The sequence below is a fragment of the Haemaphysalis longicornis genome, unplaced genomic scaffold (assembly GCF_048455015.1).
Source record: "Haemaphysalis longicornis isolate Haplotype H1 unplaced genomic scaffold, Haemaphysalis longicornis Haplotype H1 scaffold_2, whole genome shotgun sequence".
NCBI classification, from domain to species: domain Eukaryota; kingdom Metazoa; phylum Arthropoda; class Arachnida; order Ixodida; family Ixodidae; genus Haemaphysalis; species Haemaphysalis longicornis.
In genome coordinates this window covers 225,013,735-225,035,648 of record NW_027526295.1, presented here as the reverse complement: position 1 = coordinate 225,035,648, position 21,914 = coordinate 225,013,735, and the positions used below count along the sequence as shown (strand labels likewise).

The window sequence follows — 21,914 nt, the reverse complement described above, 5'->3', positions numbered from 1 at the left end:
AGCGTCTGTCCTGCCTTCAGAAAGCTTTTACTCCTGGGTCCGCAGTGCGGCGATCCATGTCTAAAGGCATTCGAGCAAAGGCAGAAAGCAGAGATACGCTCCTCTGTGAAATGTCGGGAGGAGAATCGGTCGATTTGGAAGCTAACAAAGATTTGTCACAAGACAGCCAATACTCCCAGTTTTATCCGTATGAACAGAAATATGGCATTGATGAAGTTGAGAGCCCGTACTGGGAGGACACAAAAAGCCAGGACAGCCTTATGGTGCGCGAAGGGGAATACCGAACGGGCTCCCGTACAACACCGCCAGCGGATGCTTACACCGACTACCAAAAAAACCGGTCCCAAGATGACCTGACATCAGAATCGGGGCAGCTGGGTCCTTCCGAAGAGCAGGTAGACAACGAGCACCCCCTGCTCCATTCACGCATTGGAAGGCGTCGTTCGAGGCTAACATCGTATGAAGGGGCTCAGAAGGAGGGAGGTGACGTGGCACAACCCATCGGCGAACAAAGCAATGTGTCGCATGTTTTCGAAGCAGGCGCTCACAGATGCGGAAGCGTGCGCCACATTACGTCTGACGTCAGGGGCACCACACAGGATGGTGCCCCTGCCGGTACGCTGGTACCGCCGCCTGTGCGGACGCTATCACGAGGATCAGTCCGCAATGAGCTGGAGCTTCCGAAGACGTGGTCCCGTCACCAGCCGCAGAATACACCTTCACTCAACCCCTTTGTGGCCTCCGGACCTCCGCCTTTTCGGTCGACGTCGGGATACGAATTTCAACAAAGATCCCACAGCCGTTGCGGGTTCGATTACGGGTCCTCGCCACTGGGGTCTCACACAGCAATGCCCGCTATGTTGCCTGTTGCAGATCAGATTACCTCTTGCATTCAGAATCAGCAGCCTACAATGCTTCCTTATATTCCTTGCTCTTCGCCCCCTTTGACATCGTTTCCGCCGCCACACTGGTCACGGCCACCGCAGCTCTCGTACCCGCCATTGACAGCGACGGCAGTTCCCATGGATTCCGGGCTGCGCTTTAGTCAGCCGGAATACTCACCGCATAGCAGGCTTCCAGCAGCTTGGGCTAACGTGCAGCCTCCTATGTTAACCCTGCCGAACGTCCCATTCCAGGTTACGATGCCACAAGAGTTCGGTTTGGCTGAAGGCACACGGGTATTACCATCCCCTGACGCACAAGAAGCGCCAAGTAAAGCAATTTCTGCAGCTCAATGTGGCAGTGCTGCCACAACCACGAAACACGGAACGTCACAGTCACCAGTGAGCCAGTTGTGCCCGAGTGGGAAGCAGTCATCACGGATTTCATCTGCTGGAGTCGAGCCCAAAACACGACCTTCTTACGTCTTTCTCTACCCCAGTACTTCGACTATAAACCGCTGCTCGAACTCAGAATCAAATGTCTCCAGTACGTGGCCGGCCAGCTCTTTGGACAGGCTTGACTTTAGAAAGCTGCCCGCACAGAGTAAATCGGCCGACCGAATAATGCCAAGAGAAGAAACGACTTTGCCTTGGAGGTTTTTTAACAATACGGGTGGTCAAATCGCGCTGTACGTGATCCTGCTGGTGTGCGCGCTAGCCGGAATAGCGACAGGTATCAGCATGTACTCGAACCGTGCGGAGTCATGGGACGCGACGGTTAACGACGGTGAGGTCGACGGTGAGCAGCAGCCATCTTGGATGTCAGGGCCGTGGGTGAAGAACGAAGCGGCTCTATCCGAAGAAAGCAACTCGTGCCGACGGCCATTGTGCAGTGAGCGTGTAGCTAGGCTTGTTCGGTCTCTAAAGGAGGGCGTGCATCCTTGTCAGAACTTCTATGGGCACGTGTGCTCTCTCAAACGATCCAGTAGCGCGGCAGACCTGCAACAGGCGCAAGAGACCGAACATAAAGTAGTCGCATTTTTCAAGGGAATCGGCAGTCCCGACAAAGACTTGCCTGTGGCCGCAATCTCTAGACGGCTGTGGAAGGACTGCGTCGATCTGGCCACGTTGAACCGACAGGGCAAGGGGCCGCTTCGGGCGCTGCTGAAGCTTGCAGACCTTGGTGGCTGGCCATTCGGAGCCGGACACTATGACCCCGCCGCGCTGCCAGACGTGTGGAAAGCCGCAGGAAAGTTGCAGTGGCTCATGGCCCTCGCACCCTTCATAAAAATCATCGCGCTGAGAGACGGCACATTGTGGCTGACCCGTGGCGATCCTAGCGGTTCCGTCGAAGTTGAAGACGTGTTAGTAGCCATGATGGAAGCAGGGCGGCGCAACGTCTCTCGGCTCCGCGCTTTGGCTGGAGACGTAACCGATCTCAGCCACCGGCTTGCCGGCTTGCGGGAGCACCAGGCGTCTGCTCTGGAAGATCACGAGCAGCAGGGCACTGACGTGCTTCCAGAAATCTTCTTGGAATCTGCGATGAAAGGGTTGAGACCTAACGTGGGTCTTGATGCTGTTGATGCTGTTCGCGTTGATGCTGTTGGCCTTGTCGCGGCTACGGTAAAGCTTGTGTCTGAGAGCAGCCCTCAAACGGTGCTGAACCTTCTCGGCTACAAGCTTGTACGCCAGGTCGACCTTTTCACAGAAGCAGCGGTTAAGGCAGACCTCAACGCCGGCGCCTCGAACAGGTGAGAATCACTAGACGTTTACTGTATGCACGGCCCCGGCGACCGTTAACCTTTTTGGTGTTTTGAATTTTTTGCCTGTAGGCACCATGTTAAAGATTCGTTGAATGGCGTATACCGATATTCGAGGCAAACGAGCGGAGCATTTAAACATTCGTATAAAATAATAAATGAACACCTTTAAAATGGCCAAATGTGTTAGTAATGACCCCCCAAACTTGCCTAAATGCTTCCTTTATTTTATTTCTGTTTAAAGGCACAAGTAAAACTGTGTTTTCTGCAGCGGTAAGCAGATGTACGTGTCAAATATAGTCAAGGTTGTTTGATTGGGTTCTTTGTAGTAGTTATTGCGCTATTCGACGAAACCGTCTAAAGTGAGTGACGTGCCGCCAGAAAAGCTATGCTTGCGCAATGGGATGCGTATGAGGCTAAAAGATTGGTATACTTATTTCTCGTTAGAAATGGAGAGTAGTAGCTTCAGTGTAGGGCGCGTTTTAATTGTGATTTCTCTAAGTGTTGTTGATTCCGCGACAAATCCTATTACAGAATTGGTATATGATTGGTCTTGCGCAATGCAGACTTATCAAACTGAACCGCTATCGGCACCCGGTGCACAAAGGAATATCCGGTGTGTAGGCGTCATCACCCATAGTCCCATGCCGTAAGAAAAAGCGGGGGGGGGGGGGGGGGAGGGGAAGATGTGGGCACCCGCAAAATTTTCGGGTTGAGGACGAGTTGATTACTCGGCCTAATATTCAATGATTAGGTATGATAAGTTCAAATTTACGCGACTTGGACAGCTGCTATCCCCACGACGATGATCCAGTTTGCAATGCCATGGAACCGAAACAAAAAGTTTATAACAATCTAAAGGTAAGATAGAGTACGCCGAACCTATTCCACAGTATTTTGAATGGCTTTGCTGGGCGTTGTTTTGCCTGTGCACTTTTTCTTCTTTCCATATTTCTCCCGTCTTTGTCCTTTTGGAGGGGAGGACGAAAGTGTTCGGCTAAGTCTCCGAAACACAATACTCCGTGCGCTTATGTCTTCTCCAAATGCTTTTTCATAACGAACCGAACGTTCTTGGTCTCACTGTTGGCGATGTTGTTACCTAAAACTCCCTGCAGGTAAGCTACCTTAACTCAATGGGAGGGGACATGATGATGGTGACACAAGAAAACATCTTCCGTGGTCGTAATCGAACCTGGGTCCCTCGATTTACGAAGCACGCCCCTGTCCAATTGCATCATCCCGACATGGTCGGCGATTGGGGGAGGGAAGCTCAGCTTTCTCGTGACGGATTTGATGGCTGTCGTCTGAGTTTGGACTTCTACTCTCAGTCAGTTTTCCCTTTGATCGTTGACGCTTGGACTTTGACTACAGCGGCTTTGACTTTGGCACTTCGGTATTTGGTTTTCGTACGCAAGAAAGTTTCCAGTTTTAACTATCGTCGTTTTTAGACGGAGGGAAGTGATTATTTTATCTTGGAGTAGGCTCTGTACCCGTAGTCGTGGCCATTCCTTAAGGTTATGTTCGTCCTTCCCCCAACAGGCTCGTATTGGTCCGCCCCTGTCTGGTGTCCTGTCCTCTCCTCTTTTCTCTGCTTAACATTTCTCTTGTGCGCAGCCGCAGGAGGTATTCCGAAGGATAAAAAGCTGATACTCTGCACCTTCCTGTGTGTGCCACGTTGTCTGGTCTCCGTTCGTGTTTTTTGTATGCAGCCTTAGCAGCGCAAGTATTCTGGTGTGAACACCGCCCTCAGCTACACTTAAGAGGATCATCACGCTATGGCGGTGACCATTCAGATCGGATTGCTGACAGTGGTTGTTGTATCATTTGTATAAATCACAACTGAGGTGTAGCTATCGCAGTAGTACTTATCGCTTTGTTCGTGTTGCTTAACTTCCAGGGAGTCCCTGTGTGCGCGCGCGGTCCTCGAGGACGCGCTTTCTGGCGACGCTGCCGAGTACGTGCGCTACGCGGCACTTCGAAACGAGGTCGACTTCGACCTGGTGCGATCCGTGGCGGCGGAGCTGAAGCGCACACTGGGCGCAAAGCTCGCCGAGCTTCGCTGGATGGATACGAGCACTCTCAAGAGCGCCCAGTCAAGGCTCCGAAACATCAAGGTATACGCCACTACCATGAACAGGTGATGTGACGCTAAGGCAGTGACGTCTTAAATGAGAAGAAATGGACAGGAGAAAAACATACACGCTTGCATTTTACAGCGAAGCTGTTAACGGCGAAACCCCACTTTTTTTGCGTCCACAAGATGAGAACAGCCACTCCTTCCTCACTGCGGCACGCCGTCTCTCTTCGGCAAACTTTTAAGCTCCGGAGCTTCACATTCTGATATAAGATGGCATTTGGTCCCCCGGGGAAAATTTCTTCCCCGCAATGCATTTATGTTCAGTTGTGAAGCCGACTTTAAGAAGTTTTGTGAATGGTTGTTTTTTTTGTAAGCTGGCTTTCCCACATCGATTGTTGCACAGTGAAGGCCACTCACAATTCCACGTAACGCTTCCCCGGCGGTTTGATCGGGAGTCGGCCGCCGGCCAATATCCCACCAACATCTATGCTGGTAATCAACTTTCACGGAGCAGAATGGAACTAAATTTTGTCTTCTTCCAATATCGATAGGAACCTTTGTTCGTACGCTTTGGTGTGCGATGCTAAGTGTGCGTGCAGTGTGCTAGATTAAGGACTGCCGATTCCACCTGTAGCAGGGAAATGCAACCAGTGAAGCCGGCGCGCGTATGAGCACATGTGTAGCTCGTCTGGTTCAAACAAATGGTGTAATAGCGACAGAACCGCACTACCTTCTCTGGTCGTATTTCCTGCACTTGCATTAGAATTGGAGCTTATGTGCCTGTCTCATACCTTTGGTGCATCGATTTTGGTTTTCCTAGTGTTCGCTTTTTTACCTGCAGAAAAATGTGGTTTTCTTTGTTGTATTTTTGTTATTTTTAAAAACCACCGTATTTGTGTGGCTTCTCGATATGAGTGTAAAGAAATGCGATGCGTAAAGGTAAGAACAATAAACAACGGCGAGTATAAATCGAAGTAAAAGATGAACATTACTTTCAGTCTGGTACACCTTGCGTATTTATACAAGTTTAGCCAAGTTAGAGTATCCGTAAGCCCACGTGCCATGGACGTATCTTTCGGGTATCAGAGGGGGGTGGGGCAATAGAAGGCGGGGTGGGACGTATTGTATAAAGTCTTCGTAGTGTTAGGAGGGGCTGATACTATTTCCGGCGGACTACCTTAGTGTTACCTGGTACCAGAACAATCAGTAACCATTTGCCCGCTTTTCATTGTGTTGAAAATGGTGCAACAGGCAACAAATCATCGTATGCCGAGTGATGCTTTCCTGGTGCTTTAGACTGTTCGGAGCTCTCGGAACTGTCTAAAGCTCTAGGGTAGCATCACTCGGCATGTACTGTAGTACATTGAGTGCATCAAAACATGAGAATGATCCTCAACCACTGCCTCAATATTGTTGCGCCTGTTCATCCCACCTTACAACAGCGTAGGCAGGTACTGCATTAGTAAAGCACGGGTGCATATTATTGCAGAATGCAGGTGGCTGTGGCGGTAAGCAAATGTCACAACAAAGATCGCGTGCAGTCGTTCTTTGTCTTATATGATCTGCAGCTCTTTACTCTGTCAGTTGTTGCCCTCACGCAGTTGACACTTGGTTGGCACTTGGACGGCAAGGGTAGAAATCGCGTTGTACAATAACCCCCCATTCGAAAAGCGGCCAAGTGACCTCTTTCTGCAACGTTAAAAGCTCATATATTATAAGTCATTCTCTCGTTTTCATGTTCTACCATACAACAAAATACAGCTGTTTTTGAGTCGCATACATTGCTCATATTCGGAGGTTGTGATACAGCAGGTTGTCCTTTAATGTTCATTGCGGTGTGCATGTAAGCCGCACTAGCATTTTATAATTGAAATTCAGAATGCCATACCTTGTTCCTCATATTACTCCATTCTACAAAGCAAGTGGCGGCCACGTATCCAATCTCCCTGCGTGAACCACACAAGCCCGGTTGTATAATGATACGCTGCCATGTGCGCAATTTTCCGCTAGGGGAGAGATCACTGACTCTGTCTGTCATCAAATAACACCTACACATGAATATTCCAGCCCGAAAGTACCGCTAGAATACCAATGTGTACTCACCGGTTTTTTTCTTCTGCCTACCGAACTTCCGGATTTATTAGCCGCATGCTCAATAGAGCTCTCCCAAGCTGGAAATATAACCGGGGAGCGGCCGGCGAAGCAGAGAGGGGATGCACGTATACTCTATGGCCCAAGGTGAGGTACACTACTACTACTACTAAGTGATTCGGGTGAAAAGGAAAGGAAGTGCACTGGGGTTATTATTGAGCCCAACTGGGGGCTCACTTGCATACATACCAGTGCAAGGGGGGGGGGGACAAGAGGAGGGGATGAAAGATTAGAGAGGAGAAAGAGGGTGGTAAAAGAGATAGGCAAGCTAGAAAAGGAAAGAGTGGGGCCTCTACGCTAAGCTAAGCGAAGCAGCAGCAGCAATGGCGCGGACAGCAGTCTGCCGTCTAAAGGCGCTTGGTGAGTCCGGCGGCCTCCAGGTAGAGAGGTGCCGGAACAGGTCATGGCGGGTGCCGTCAGGGCCCGTCGGGAAGAGCACGTCTTCGAGGCGCTGGTGGGGCAGCCCAAGACGCTGAAACGAAGTCTGCAGCACTCCAACGTCACGGGTGCTGGCCTGACGTCGTGCACGGGTACTTTAGCGTTGCCTAAGTTAGCGTTGCTGTTAGGCTGAACGTTGAAATTTACTAACGTTAACACTGGAAATAGGCCTTTAACAAAGTCAGTTGAATAAAGCTCTTAGTCATGGCAACTGAGAAAGAGAAGCAAGAGGCGTAAAGAGAAAAAAAGGTAAATAAATATCACTAGAAAGCACAAAATCTCGTCGGCGTATACATCCGCGAGAAGTGATGCTGACGGATTTTACGACACGCTCACGCATTGTTCGTAGCTATATGGGCCTACGTAACGCAGCTTGGACGTTAGCGGCACCGTGATGATCGATTTTGAAGTCACTGTAGGAAAAAACAAATAAAACAGCCCGCCCACTGCATACCAGTTTTTGTTTTTAAATGTGAACTATTTTTAGGGTTTTGTTTCCTACGTTTTGCCACTTTATTCTATTCTAACTAGCTTTTCTTTAGGTTACTCCGCACCCCCGGAAATAAAATCACCCAGTTAAAGCAAAGCTTAAGCCTGCATTGGGACAAAGACGCTTATCACACGATGATTACGTGCACGTTAGAATTACGATTGGCAGAGAAAACAACAACTTGGAACTGAAGGGCATATTTCTTCGTTGTATTTTCCCGTTTTACAAGCGGAGTATGATTTTTGCACTGCAGGTGCGCTTCTTCTTCGACCGCTACGAAGGCAGCAACGAGAGCACGCTAGCGCACTACCCGGCAGCGCATCCGTCGCGCGCACTGGCCACTTACCAGCGCTTGCGGGAAGTGCGCTTCCGGAACCTTGTGCTCCAGGGCTCTGCCCCCGAGGTCTACGACATGGCCGACCAGCACTGCGCCTACGACGCCAACAACGAGGTGCGCCCGGAGGAAGCCCTCCGATAACTGTGGTCAAAACCGAACCGAACCTTTAACAGAACCTAACTTAACCGACGACGAATTCCTCCGCTGGGAAGCCTTGGGGCATGTTTTATTATTCTGAAAAAAGGAAAATTGCGCGCGCACAGACAGAGACGCAGACAGACAGAGAGGCAGACGGATAGGCGGGCTGCAGCAGACCAATCGGTTGACTAAACTTTTTAAGACGATAGTTTTTTTGGGGGGGACTACTTAAACCCAGAAATTTTGGTCTGTCTGTCTGTCTGTCTGTCTGTCTGTCTGTCTGTCTGTCTGTCTGTCTGCCTGTGACTCGATTCAGCCACCCCGCCAAAGGGAAGGAAGTCTGTACAATAGTCTTATATACTCACAGCCAAATCTAAACGTCCAAGTCCGGTTTATATGTGCATACTTGTCAACATTGTTGAACAAGAACAAGACATTACGCAAATATGAGACAGAAAATTAATACAAAAGTGATATTTACAGTGTTCCTTTATAAACAAATTCATAGATGCTTGATTTTTTGTGAAATGAAATACTACATTCACTGCAGAAAAAAAAATCACACTGTTGACTGCTGTCGCCCGCGCCACTATAGCTTGTGGCGGCATTTTAAGAAATCAAGCGGCAACAGATACGAAAGGTTCCACTAGGGGCCATATTCTCGACTACACAAATTGAAGGAAATTCGGCCATGTTTTTTTGCGTAAGCACGACGTAAGTAATCAGTGACATGCTGCACCTATAGCTATGACGACATGCAGTGTAATTTGACGAGTCACTCATAAAGATCGCTACCAAGGTATCAAATATTGTGCAAGAAAGATATAAAAACACTTCGCATGTGCTATAAAAATTAAGACGGTAGCTGAGGCTGAGAAGAAAAACACATTTCTGGAGGTCAAATTTCGCGTCAACACCACAAGGCGATCGAGTAACGTTGATCCAAAGGCGAGCGAAAGGCGGATGTCGAGCTAAAGAACATCACACAATTTTTTACCGTATCTATTTATATCTTTCAATCGCTTTTAGTAACATAGCTGGGCTATCTGCTTCAATGCAAGCTTTGTTGCGTTATTACATGCCTGGCCGCCACCGCCGCCATGCCATCGTCTGCTGCTATGTTACAAGTTTATGGCGTGATCACACAAAAAGACGGCCGCTACCATCGCTTCTATGACACATAAGAGCAGCGAAGCGCTACGCCTGATAACCGCGGAGCGCACTGATGTCGCCGATTCTCTCATTCGTCAAGCTCGACTTCAATCAGCGCTGTAATGAACAAATGAGTCACTTTTCTTCGTTATTTTTCTCTTGAGTTCGATCATGTGACCCAACAGCTTACTAGGACGAGTATGGACAAATGCCATGCATTGGGTTCTCTTTGTCATGGAGAGGCATGTACTGCCCTCTTATGTTGCAGTTACACCAAACAAATAATTTTTATTTATTGCCAACCATAAAAGCAAAATACTGCACGTTATTTGTATGCTCCATGATCGCTGACTTGGAAGCAGTTGAAACTATAATTTGTTTCGGTAGAAAACATGCTTTAAACTGCGGGCATGCGAAAGTGTGCCTGCTGCAAATTGGCGGACATTTCGCCATGCCGAAAGCTGGGGCAATTTTTTTGCACTATTTTGCTTGTATTTTGCGACAAAAACAGCCACCATTTTCAAGCTGTTAGGTAGCATTACGTCACTTTTACGAAGGCTGAAGTTGCCAATGCAGTACATAATCGTTCCCGCCAACTGTTTAAATTATGTCATTCCTTCTCAGCCAATCACAGAGAGGGCGTGTATTACAAGCAATATTGTTGTAGAATAGCAAAGACAGGCCTACGTTGTCATGTCTAGTGCTTTTTGTCTGGTTTTTCATTGCCGGCCAATTTTGCGCTTTCAGTAAAGAGAAATAAGGCAAACTTTAGAACTCGTGCCCGTCAACGTCATAAAACGTCAAAATGACGACAGCACACGACACTTTGCCAACCGGTAGCACGTGACCAAAATTGAAAGCCATTCAGAAAAGACTTCTGGCAAATTGTGGGCAACCGGGGCGAATTGCCGGCAATTTGTGCAGTCGAGAATAGGGCCCTAGATAGGTTCCACGTTCTGCTTGGAACGCACGTGGACTGACTACATGGACTGAGGCAACGCGATTCGATAAACTTTGAAGTAGGGTGCCCCGGTTCACGCGCGCCATCGCCGTACGGCAGCGCTGGCATCGAGGCACCCGGCTTGGAGAGGTGAGCGGGAAAGCGAAGGGATGCATTTCCTTAGAAAATGTCAACAAAGACTATCGTCTTTTGTCGACATTGCGCGGCCAATTTTATTGAGCGAGCGTTCAGTGCTGACGATATAGTAGCCACCCGGTGGGGAACCACCTGGGTGTCGTCGGGATGCCGTGGTATAGGTTGCCTCTCCGGGTCCATTTCGTCCGGTCTTGCTGGGTAACAGAGTTGGTGCTAGTCGAGGGAGCCATTCCCCGCCCGTTAGAAGGGTGGGTTTCAGTGGTAGGACTGGGGTTAGGTGGCTCTCTCATACCAAGTTGTACAAAGAGCCGGCGGGAGGGCGATATGACGTGTAGGGAAAGCGCATTGTGTAGGCTTCGATTCGAATTAAATTTTATTTGCAATCTACGTAGGCAGGTGACTGGACTGACCGCAATTTTCACTCTTACCGAACCAAAGAAAAATGCTCGTCTTTAATTCCTTCAGCGCTTATACCCTTCCCCCTTTCTCCACAGATTCTGTTCGTGCGGCTGTCGGTGCTGGACGTGCGCGACCCGCAGAAGCCGCTGTGGCCCGCGCTGCAGGCGGCGCAGATGGGACCGCACTTGGCGCGCTGTCTGCTGCGGGATCTCTTGCCCACGCTGTCCGAGCGCCGGCGCCAAGACGCGTACTGGTCGCCCGCGGCGCGAACCGGACTGGACGCGCTGCGCGGCTGCCTGCACGAGCAGCACGCCCGTGCCACCACCGTTGGACGCCCTCGGGACATCGCGCAAGATATGCTTGCGGTGGCCGACAACGGCGCTCTTGGGCCCGCCAGGGCCGTCTACGACTCGTTCGTGGCACGCTTACGAGTCGACAAGGCTGCAGGAGTCGAGCCCACTGAGGAAGCCGACAAGAAGCCGCCCCAGTGGGACCAGGTGACCACCGGCTTGCCATTCTGTGCCTGCTTTGTCGTCAATCGCGCTTCTTTGGTACGAGCGAAATATGTACAACCACGACCGGCTTTGTAGATAGCGACCTGCCCACGGGCACTGATTCCACGTGCCAAATTCGTTATAGCTTATTTTCTTTATTTCTTTCCGACGTCACTACACCGGCTGATGCTGCATTTAATCACCATTTTCTTCGCTGTATACGCGTTTGCTGGGCTTGCCAGCGTTGATATTTCGTCTTTCTCTCCTTCCATTGGACTCAGCCTAATTTGCCGAGTCTCACTGCGGGAAGTTCACACCTTCTGGAAGATGGGCGGTGTTCTGAAACTAGAGTTTTTGAACGCGAAGGTGTTACGTGGATAGTCTGGCGAAAGCACGCACCCGTCGCGTGTCCGCCGAGCACGTACACACTCGGTTGTCGTCCTCACAAAACCTGTCCGCAGCTGCTACTCTTTGCTAACGCGTTTCATGGCATTCCACTCGTTTGATAACGCGCATACGATCGGATAGAGTAAAACAGAAATAATGTGCAGCGCGTTTCGTTCTATAGCGTGGAACAAAAAATAAATCATCAGGAAGAAGCACTTTGCACGGACTATTTCGTATAGTGCATCAAAAGAAAAGGAAAACAAACAGTCGGCGCGAGGTCAATTCCCATTGGCTTACGACGCATAGCACACAAGTATAACAAAAACAAATTCACGCATCTCCACGAAGTGAATCATGACGAGTGGGCGAAGCACTGGGGATCGTTCTTACCGTAAATCACCCGTGGCATTGCCCGCTCGCATATGTACATGAGTGACAACGCGTGTGTACAGTATATACGATTCCAATCCAATCCAATCCAATCCAATCCAATGCTCCTCACGCATCCGCAACACTGTGTACACGGACGCCAAGCCTCGGGCAAAGCGAGGTCTTAAAGGGGCACTGGCACAAAAATTTGGCATCTTGTTTATTTTTTTTTGTTGCGATAAGTAGCTAGTCACCTCTTATCACCTGTAGAAACCTCATTTGCTTCAGCGTGCGACGGTTGTTTAATTAAATGCATTTTCAATGCGGCCAGTCGAAGTTTCGGTTTCAGCGGGTGCCGCGAAACGATGTATTTCTTGTGAACAAAGCTGACGACGTGAGCGTCGGAGGGATATCACAGAGCAGAGCTGCCGTAGCACTGTCGAATCCACATCGCCGGCAGTTTCTGCGAATGCCCCCACGTACTGATCTCGTGAGCCGCTTAATTAAAAAGCGACCGTTGACGGGACGCAGGTGCTGCGAGTGCAAATGCTACCGTGGCTAAAGACCGACGCGCGACGCTCGAGACAGTGGGTGGCAAGACGCGCGCTGGGAGCAGCCGGCCGGTCTGCCTACAGGTCCGCCTACAGATGTGTTCGGCTTAGCACTGCGGCGGATATTCGATTGCCGCGCTCGTAAGCGGTGCAGATGACAATTTTAAATGCGACCTGCCATCGCATCATTAACTCCTTTCTCATATAAGTTGCCATGGTTGGGACTTGGGTACAATTTCGTGCGGCGGTAACAAGCTATCACTCGAGCTACCTGCGCCGGCCTGAGCCACTTCGCGGCCTTGGCCGCCGCCTGCCCAGCGACCGTGCGGCTCGCTCAGTGGGCTTTTCGTATCTCCGACGCGTTTTCACGCCCAATTTAAATAAAACGTAAAGAAACACAGTGCCTGGAATCGCTCTAGAACTTTGGTCGCGGCCAGCTGCTCGATGAGCTGACGAAATCACAAATCACGGCGCCTCCGCCGCCAACGATCGGGTCGTTCGTTCTCGAGAGCAGAAGCTCCGTTCTCCGGTCCTCCGATTGGAGCGGCGAGCCGGGCGAGCCGGCGAAAAACGCCGGCAGTGCGGAAGCTGCAAACACAAACTCGTGACGTGTTTGGATGTTGTTTATTTACAAAATATCCGCGGGATGTCGATTGCGCGTGGTCCTCTGCTGGCTGCTCCGTTGCGTTTCGCACACTTTAAAATTGATTTTATATATGTTCTAGGCTGTATTCGCCGCTTATATATTGCAGATGATGTATGTGTGTTCACACCAATCTATCTCCGAAGTTATCTCGCTTTCAAAATTTTGTGTCAGTGCCCCTTTAAGGTACTTCGCCCCTACAAAAAAAAAAAAAAAAAAAAAACGCCGTGCGTCACGAATTTATCGTGCAGTCTTGGTTGGCCTTCAGCGTACGGGAGGCAGTATAGCTGCAGCATGAATAGCGGTTCTGGAAAAAGTAGCTGCATTGAATATGATGCCGAGATAGTAGGTTGTAGTCGACTTAAACAGAAGGCTCGGCGACAAAACTAGACGGAAGAAACGCGTTCACGAAATAATATGGTGCAAGATATTGCAATATTTTTGCATTGTACTTTTAATGAACATATCGTACGCGATGCTATTTGCGGCGTACAGCTGAGCGAGCCCGACAGGCGGACGGTAAACACAGTTTGTTTTCACCAGGTTCCAATCTCTTGGGTACGGGGGCAGTGGCTAAAAAGATATCCCGAAGGCAACTGGTTCTCACAGCAAGCATTGACCGGCGACGGCTGCCATACTCAACTTTGCCATTTGTTGGGCTTGTAAGCCACCCCCACGTAGCTCCTACAAGCGTGGAGGTCCAATTATGGTAAAAACACCGCAGCCGCTGAAAAGGTTTGCGGGGATTAGTTAATTGATTGATTGTGGGATTTAACGCGACGACGCAACGCAGGCGATGAGGCGCGCCGTAGTGGAGGGCTCCGGGTTAATTTTTACCACCTGGGGATCTTTAACGTGCGCCAAAATCTCGAACGCGCGGGCGTTTTTGCGTTTCGCCTCCGTCAGAAACGCGGCCGCCGCGGCCGGAAATCGAACCCGTGACCCTTAGATTAGTGCCCCCTTCGCTGGAAAAACATGTTTTCATGCAAGGATGGCACAGAATGGGCCTGTTTGGGTGTTTACACGAATTTGAGCCTCACCTGTTAACTTTTGCACGTGCATAGACGAACTTCAAAGAAAGCTCGCCGACGTAAAGCGAAAGTCGGCGAAGTTTCCGCATGTTTAAATGAACGAAAATGCTCGAAAATATTGAATGCTACAGTCGAGGAGGCGCTAATGGTAGTAGTGTGGTTTACTTGTGTACATTGACGTTCACGTAGCTAAGAAATGGTTCTAGATTCAACCATAAATTCTCGTTGCTGGCCGGTGTCACAGGCAGGCGTTGCTAGAAACGGCATTTACTGGTACTACGGCTAATTTTTAGGCGAGCAGTCATAGGCCCCATTGCGAGCGAAGTAAAGCTGGAGAGCTTGGGGATTAAAATCAGCCCCACCTGACGAAGCATGCCGTCCCTACACGGCAAATGTTTTGGCACGCTGGCAGCCATTGCCGCGGGCTGCGATGTGCAGTTAGCTATCTATAAAGTTGGTCATGTGTACAACTAACACGACGGGAGTATTTTTGGCACAAGGAATCTGGCCCTTTATGGGTAGGCTGCACTACATAGGCCATTTTATGTTAAAATCAGTGTGATCGAACTCAAAAAAATTCCGGTTCGGTTTCGGTTCGGGTTCGAGTGAATTCATTTCGTCTCAGTTCAGTTCCTATTCGAATAAAGCCGGCGCCGAACCGGTTCGCGAACCGGTTAAAATACCCGAAATTATTATCGCACTGCGAAAAATAGTTTGGAAGTTCAACTCACAAGTAAAATCAAGTTCAATTTTTTACTGCCCTTTTTCACAAAAGTGGTGAAAAATCAAGTATAATAACTGAAGCCAGACCGTAAGGAAAACCTACAAGCCACATTTTCACCCAGACCTTGTGTCATCCTACTGAATACATGAAGCTACCACCGAGAGGCATGACTGCGAAATTTATTGATGACCTCCATTTCGTTGCACCGTTTGAATGCTAACAAGGAGCGAATACACGGCCAACAATGCTTTTTTTATTTACCCATTACATCACTGCTGAAGTTGTGTAGCGGAACTTAGTCATACTTAGTCCGTCTACATGCGCACTTCCGCAAAAAGATTTGGATATTCCTGCTCAGGATAGTTTATTTTTATCGTATTCTTTTCGCCGACGACTGGCAAATAAGGTCTTTACTGACGACGAAATGTCTTGTTGAAGTATTGGTTGTATTGGCATGGGCGGGCCCAGTCTGTGCCTCCGTGTTGTGTTTCAGAAACTTATTTCCGCGCCCCCTTTCGCCTTCATTTGATCCCCTCTTGTTGCATGGGGTTCGCATCGTTTGTATAAAGGCGAGGCGCTGAGAAAACAAACGGTTGCTATAGCCAGCGCAAGTGTGCATCTCTTCCTTCCTGTCTCCCATCCGTCGAGCTGTTGTTCACGTTATTATCATTACGTTCAAACCATCCGATATTTCAGGACTTTTGAGGTGCTAGAAGTAAGCAGTAAGCTTCGAGCCTTGACCGAAGCTCAAGTGCCGCAATCTCGCGGCCTCGTTGCACCTGCACAGTCCCAGAGAGGGAAGGGCAACTGCACCGGATGTGCGCCATTTTAGATGCAACGCATCTCATGCTCGCCCCTCTGTCCTTCCTGCGTCTGTCCGGCCATGGAGGAAGAAAAAGTTAGGAGACGGCGCCGCCGGAGAAACGTGAAGCCTATACATAAAAAGTAAAATTGAAGTCGGCCCAGGCGTCACTGCACCACGTGACCCCACCGCACCGCCTCTGTATGGGCCGCCGCGCTCTTCAATTTCGTCTGCTCGAAACTGCTCTGCGGCCCGTTGTCGCGAAGCCTGCTATATGTTGGTTTTTTTTCCCACGGCTTTTGTCTTCCGCACGTACGCGGCACTCCTGCCCGCACACGGGCATGAGATCGCCGAGCATACAAATGCAGGAAGGACGGGGAACAGCTACCGCCAACGAAACACGAGAGATGCCCCGGAGTCGGAGACCGCCGCCGCCGCCGGCCCACCCGACCTTGGAGGGCCGACTGCGGCGGCTTGAGAAAGGGAAACGGCGGAGGGAGCGGCTTCAACGGACCTGGGCTTGCGAAGGCTAGCTGCGTGACGTCATGCCGTCTCCTAACTTTTTTTTCCTCCATGTGTCCGGCGTTGTCTGCACAGCTGCGCCTCTCCTCCTCTCCTCTCTCCGATAGCGAACACTCTCTCCCAAACAGCTGCGGGTTGGCGCAGCGCGCACTCACTCCCTTGCTAGGCGCCGGTGGGCGGTGCTGTACGCTGGGCATTGCGCGCGCTGCGCATGTGCAGTACTCTCTCTCTCTCCGCGCTCTCCTCTCCTTCGGGCGCTGTGAATGTAAAGCGGCATGCCGCGCTCCGGCGGTCTCAGTCGACGGTCGTCCGTGCTACGCTTGCACTCTCTCGCAGTACTCGACGATTGCTTGATGCGACGGTATGGCCGGTATTCAATAGCGAGGCGCGCATTCAGGCAACCATGTGAATGCGCCGTCACTGGTTACGTCGGGCTCCGCGAGATGGCGGTACTTGTCCGTGCCCGTGCTAAGCGCATGATATGGGTTGGACATTCCAACCTCGAGCCCGCCGAACGCAAATTAATGCCTCGACTCAAATGTAAGTGCGATAAATAACAACTCTGTTGGCACCACCGTTGAATAACGGGTTGAAACGGAGCAGACGACGCAAGCCGGTGTTATTTTCCTTCTTCGGAGTGCGGCCGCAGTGGCATAAGGCGCGCCATGTTTGTGGCGCTTCGGCCATGTCCGTGGCCATTTCAGTGTTGCCAAATGAAGAAATTGACAGCTAAACTTTTCAATGAATACCGGCTATAAGCGTAATCAACACGACGGAAACGCCAATGGAACCCCCCGAGATGCGTTGCATCACACCAGGGTTCCCGCGAGGGGAGGTGGGCGTAATTTTTTTTTTTTTTGCCATCCTCGCATCCTGATTGCGCGACCAGCAGCAACATAGCATTGCAATATTGGTGCACAACCTTTTCTCAATGTTGCGACCACAAAGAGAGCGTTCATAGCGTTTGTATTAATACGAAGGGGACAGTGCGCGAGAGATTGCAAAGTTGAAGGCGGGTTGAAGGTAAAATCCCCGAACGACATTGACCGCACTTTACCAACAACGGACAGTCGAACCGTTTTGTTGTGAACCGGTAACCGTTATTTCATTTTTCGGTTCAGTTCCGGTTCGGGTTCAGCAGACTCGAGACATAACGGTTCGGGCTCAGTTCCGGCAAATATAACGTATAAATTCCGGTCCTCGGTTCGGTTCGGTTCCGGTTCGACACCGTGGTTCAGCTACCTTTAGCCTAATAGCTCACGCTTCCAAAGCATATCGCTAAGCTGGAAATAAGGGCTTTCCGCCGTCCGCCCAAAAAACCGTCAGAGGGTTTCTTGGGCGCCTTGGTGGGGACTGGCAGTCTGCGTTCTCCGGCGAGATGATAGCAGCCAATCCTGATGGCTGCGATTTCATATAGAGGGCCTGAAAGCAGAAAGTTAAACTGTAAAAAAAATAAATATAAGGGTCGTGTTGTATGCCCGGTAGGCATCAGAGCTCGCGGGCTACGATTGTTCAGACTAGGGCACAAGATTATGATGCATCAACATTGAAAACGCCAATATATTACAAAGTATTGCCTGCAGGCAAAGCACACAACTGGACAAGATTCTGCACATGATTTTATGCATGCGTGTGAATCGTCATTCCATTGTCTACGTCTGGCGTAAGAAGCCAAGCCTATTTTCTCGGCTTACATCACCAGTGTGACTGTTGATTTATATGTGGCGTTGTGTCCGTCGGCCGTGTGTTGAGGAAAGAAGCAGCTTGAAGTGCTCTATTCTATCCTGCAGGTATTCTACATGCTGTACGCGCGCACTCTGTGTGAAGCCCCGGATCACAAGCAGCGCTCGGAAAGCCAGATTCCGTTGTGGGAACGCGTGAACGGGCCACTCTCTAACGACAAAGCCTTCGCGGGGGCCTTCAAGTGCCAGCTTGGAGAGCCAATGCACCCCGAGACCACATGTCCGTTCTGGACGCCATCCCGCTAATTCGCTCCGTGGCTCCTAGTACTATAAAGATGTAACAAGATATATTCCGCCCATATTACGGCGCTCATTTATGATTTCCTACACATTCATACGGGCATGCCCGCACAAAAAAAAAATCAAGAAAAACTTATCTTCTGCGGCGTGATTAACAGCTAGTTGTGGTGAAGGCATATGCCGGGTCGGTTTCGTTTATAACACTGCCTGAAGAAGTTTAGTGCAGTGTGCTGGTGGGCTTGTTAGTGTTGCATTTTGTAACGTTACACAGTAAGGCAAAGAAACGCACAGTAACGTCACGGCTTAGGGAATATTTTGATGTTTATTTATGCGTAAGAAAATATGCACATATCTGCGTTGTCGTTTTCGCTGCGTCTTCTCGTACAGACTGAACGTTACTTGCTTACACTTCTGATCTATAAAATGAATGAATAAATGAATGATTGAATGAATGAATTCATTTCACAAGGATTGGTCGAAGAGGGAAAAGGATGGCGAAAGAAAGGAAAGATAGACCACATTTTTAAGTCCTTCCCACGAGGTGTGCCTGCAGTATAGCCACAGCCTTGGAGGAAGAGTCGACGATCCGCTTTACTTTTTACGCAGATGGCATCACGATCTGGACCGAAGCGGATGATTACGAAAGTACAGAACTTGCGAGGGTCTGAAAAATGCGCTACTGCTTATGGAATGAGCTCATGCTGCAATTCAAGTGTCCCCAGCAAAAATGCATTTTTTAACAGTAGGCGGGTCCTCAACGGACCGTGCCAATGTAGCACTGACGTTGCAAGGGGTCTCCTTAAGCAACCTGCTGCCGGTTGGATAAGGATAATCGGTGTTCCGATCAGCTCCAAAAGTGGCGCGGATGTGCGACTTAAGCGGTTGACGCCGACGTGGGAGAAACCTCTCCAGCTTATAAAAAAATACCCAACAAATTCGGTAGACCGACAGAAGTTATTGCGCGTGTCTTTGTAGAAAACGTAATGAATTCCAGAGCATGCTACGGTGGCCTAAATTTCCAGCTGACACAGCTTCATGCTCAGATAGCCTATACCTGCAAGCCCTTCGTGTAATTTTTATTAATTTATTTATTAGATATACCTACAGCGCCGACATGGCATTATTGTAGGGGGGTTACAATCTTGATGATAAAGCTATCACAGAAAAGGGCAACATCACTTAGAAATACAATCCGGAGCATAATACACAACTGTTACATGTTACATCACGAAATCATCGATGGAAGTGTGAAAATCAGATGCGGCAGCTACTTCACTGGGTAGAGCATTCCAATCTTCAATTGTTTTAGGAAAAAATGAGTATTTAAAGACATCAATGCGGCACTGATACGGTCTAATTTTTCTTGGGTTATCTCATCTAGTAGTGATGTAATGAGGTTCTTTTATATAAATGTTTTTGTTAATTCCTGTCTTATCGCTTAGAATGTTAAACAATAATTTTAATCTCAATACTTTCCTACGTGCTGCCAAAGTTTTCCATCGAAGTCCGTCAACAATACTCGAGCTTCTGACAGGGAAATCGTAATTTGCTGTGACAAAGCGTGCTGCTCGTTTTTGGACGCGCTCTAACTTACCAATATTATTATTAGTAAATGGATCCCATGATTGGCAAGCGTATTTTAGCACAGGCCTAATGTTCGTAACGTACAACGTTTCCTTCAAACCTGTAGGGGCGTGCTTAAAGTTCCTCTGAAAAAAAATACAACACCCGGGACGCTTTCGCAGCAACTGCGTCCACGTGCGCAGAACAATTCATAGTCGAAGAACATGTGACACTCAGATATCTAACTTCATCGCGCATTTGCAAGGCGGTTTCATTTATGCGGTATGAAGTTACTAACTTATTTATCTTATTTGTAAATTTTACATGGTGGCACTTCTTTATATTTAATGACATTTTCCATTTATCACATCAACTAGTTACAGCGTCCAGGTGAGTCTGCAAAATTTTCGCGTCATTTATGCACTTAACTGGAAGATATAGCACACAGTCATCTGCGTACAGTCTAATAGTAGATTTAAGATCAGCTGGCATGTCATTTATAAAGATTAGAAATAGCAATGGTCCGAGCACAGACCCTTGTGGTACACCGGACAAAACTAAAACAGGGGAAGACGACGCGCCATTGACGACGACACGTTGTTCACGCATATGTAGGTAGCCTTTGATTCAGCGGAGTAAACGCTCAGGAATTCCTAGCCTAGATAATTTAATTAAAAGTAGGTTATTCGACACCACATCAAACGCCTTCTTTAGGTCCAGAAATACTGCATCTATCTGTGGGCTGTTGTTTATACCAAGTGTGATATCGTCGATAAATTCAGGTGCACGTACACCTGGTTCAGTTATAACAATTTCGTCCATGTTGGGCAAGTGTATGAAATATTCAGGAACTACACTCAGTTGGTGTGTGCTAAATACAGAATGAAAGTACTTACTAAAGTATTCAGCTTTACCTACGTCATGTTTAACCAATTTATCATCATTTATTATGACTGGTATTGCATTGCCGTCATTTTTTACTGCTCTTTATATATCGCCAAACTTCTTTCGGATTTGTTTTGATTTTATCAGCTAGACCTTCGCTTGCCGTAGTTCATTCTTAAGTTTTTTATTCATCGAGTTTAGTTTAGTGTAGAGGGCAGGATGACCTGATTTATGGTACTTTTTGAATACCCGTGATTTTGCTTTTATTGAGGAACGGAGCTTAGCATTCATCGAAGGTTTTCCAGAGCGCTGTTTCTCCGACAACACTCTAGACGGTATGTTCATATGACTAAAATAAAGTAGCTTTTTTTTAAAAAGCGCCCACAAATCGTTCATATTAGAGTGACAACTTTGATCTAAGAATGTCGGAAAGAAAGAGTCAAGTTCGTTGGTTATTGCGTCATAATTACCTCTGTCATACATGTACACTTTCCGCGGACGCTGCTTACTGCACACGAGACACTCACAGCACATGAAGACGGAAGAACTTTACAGATGCAGCCAACTTCCTCGCTTAAATGACATAATTGCACACAGAGCTCGTAACGACAGCCCAAGACACCTTTTCACCGCACAAGGCCACCGTCGTCTTCAGCCCGACGACAGAACATCCAGAACCGCTCATTTCGAGGTGACAATACCTCCGAGGGAAGACACGATCGCTACAGCCCACAAGGCCCTTCCGACAAAGGTAAAAAAAAACCCACGTTCATCAGAGGACCACCAAAGCGCATGCGGCCACCCCGCTGCACACTGAAGATCAAACCATCTTCGTGGGTGGCGCCATGAGGCAAGGCCGACGGTTAATTGCAATGGGCACCACTGTCACGCAGGGTATGCATTGAGCGCTTCACCAGGACCGAGGCGATCTCTACAATCGAGCTCGAATTACAAGCCATCCTCCTTGGAACGAAGACAGTGATGACATTGACGTATCCAAAAACATCGAAGGCAGTAATACATACAGACAGCTTAGAAGCTG

At 48.9% G+C, this 21,914-nt stretch overlaps 2 protein-coding genes across 2 annotated transcripts in view; both read left to right on the top strand.

Annotated features, from left to right (window-relative positions):
- Positions 1 to 1,045, top strand: part of LOC144168528 (membrane metallo-endopeptidase-like 1) — a 47,911-nt gene extending 46,866 nt beyond the window's left edge. Inside the window, exon 11 of the mRNA XM_077697493.1 lies at positions 874 to 1,045. Within this exon, the coding sequence (XP_077553619.1) occupies positions 874 to 1,045 (172 nt within the window). The remainder of the gene's footprint in view (positions 1 to 873) is intronic.
- A 577-nt stretch (positions 1,046 to 1,622) lies between these two features.
- LOC144168527 (membrane metallo-endopeptidase-like 1) lies at positions 1,623 to 18,430 on the top strand. Its single transcript, XM_077697492.1, has 5 exons — positions 1,623 to 2,632; positions 4,539 to 4,755; positions 8,051 to 8,248; positions 11,015 to 11,416; positions 18,233 to 18,430. The coding sequence occupies exons 1-5, from the start codon at positions 1,623 to 1,625 to the stop codon at positions 18,428 to 18,430; spliced, it is 2,025 nt and encodes a 674-aa protein (XP_077553618.1).
- Positions 18,431 to 21,914: the final 3,484 nt, after the last annotated feature.

Excerpts from the sequence above, each read along its gene's own strand:
- LOC144168527 (XM_077697492.1), top strand. The coding sequence starts at position 1,623 with ATGTACTCGAACCGTGCGGAGTCATGGGACGCGACGGTTAACGACGGT. Across the intron at positions 2,633-4,538 it reads AACGCCGGCGCCTCGAACAG|GGAGTCCCTGTGTGCGCGCG; the intron begins GTGAGAATCACT and ends CTTAACTTCCAG. Across the intron at positions 4,756-8,050 it reads CAAGGCTCCGAAACATCAAG|GTGCGCTTCTTCTTCGACCG; the intron begins GTATACGCCACT and ends TTTGCACTGCAG.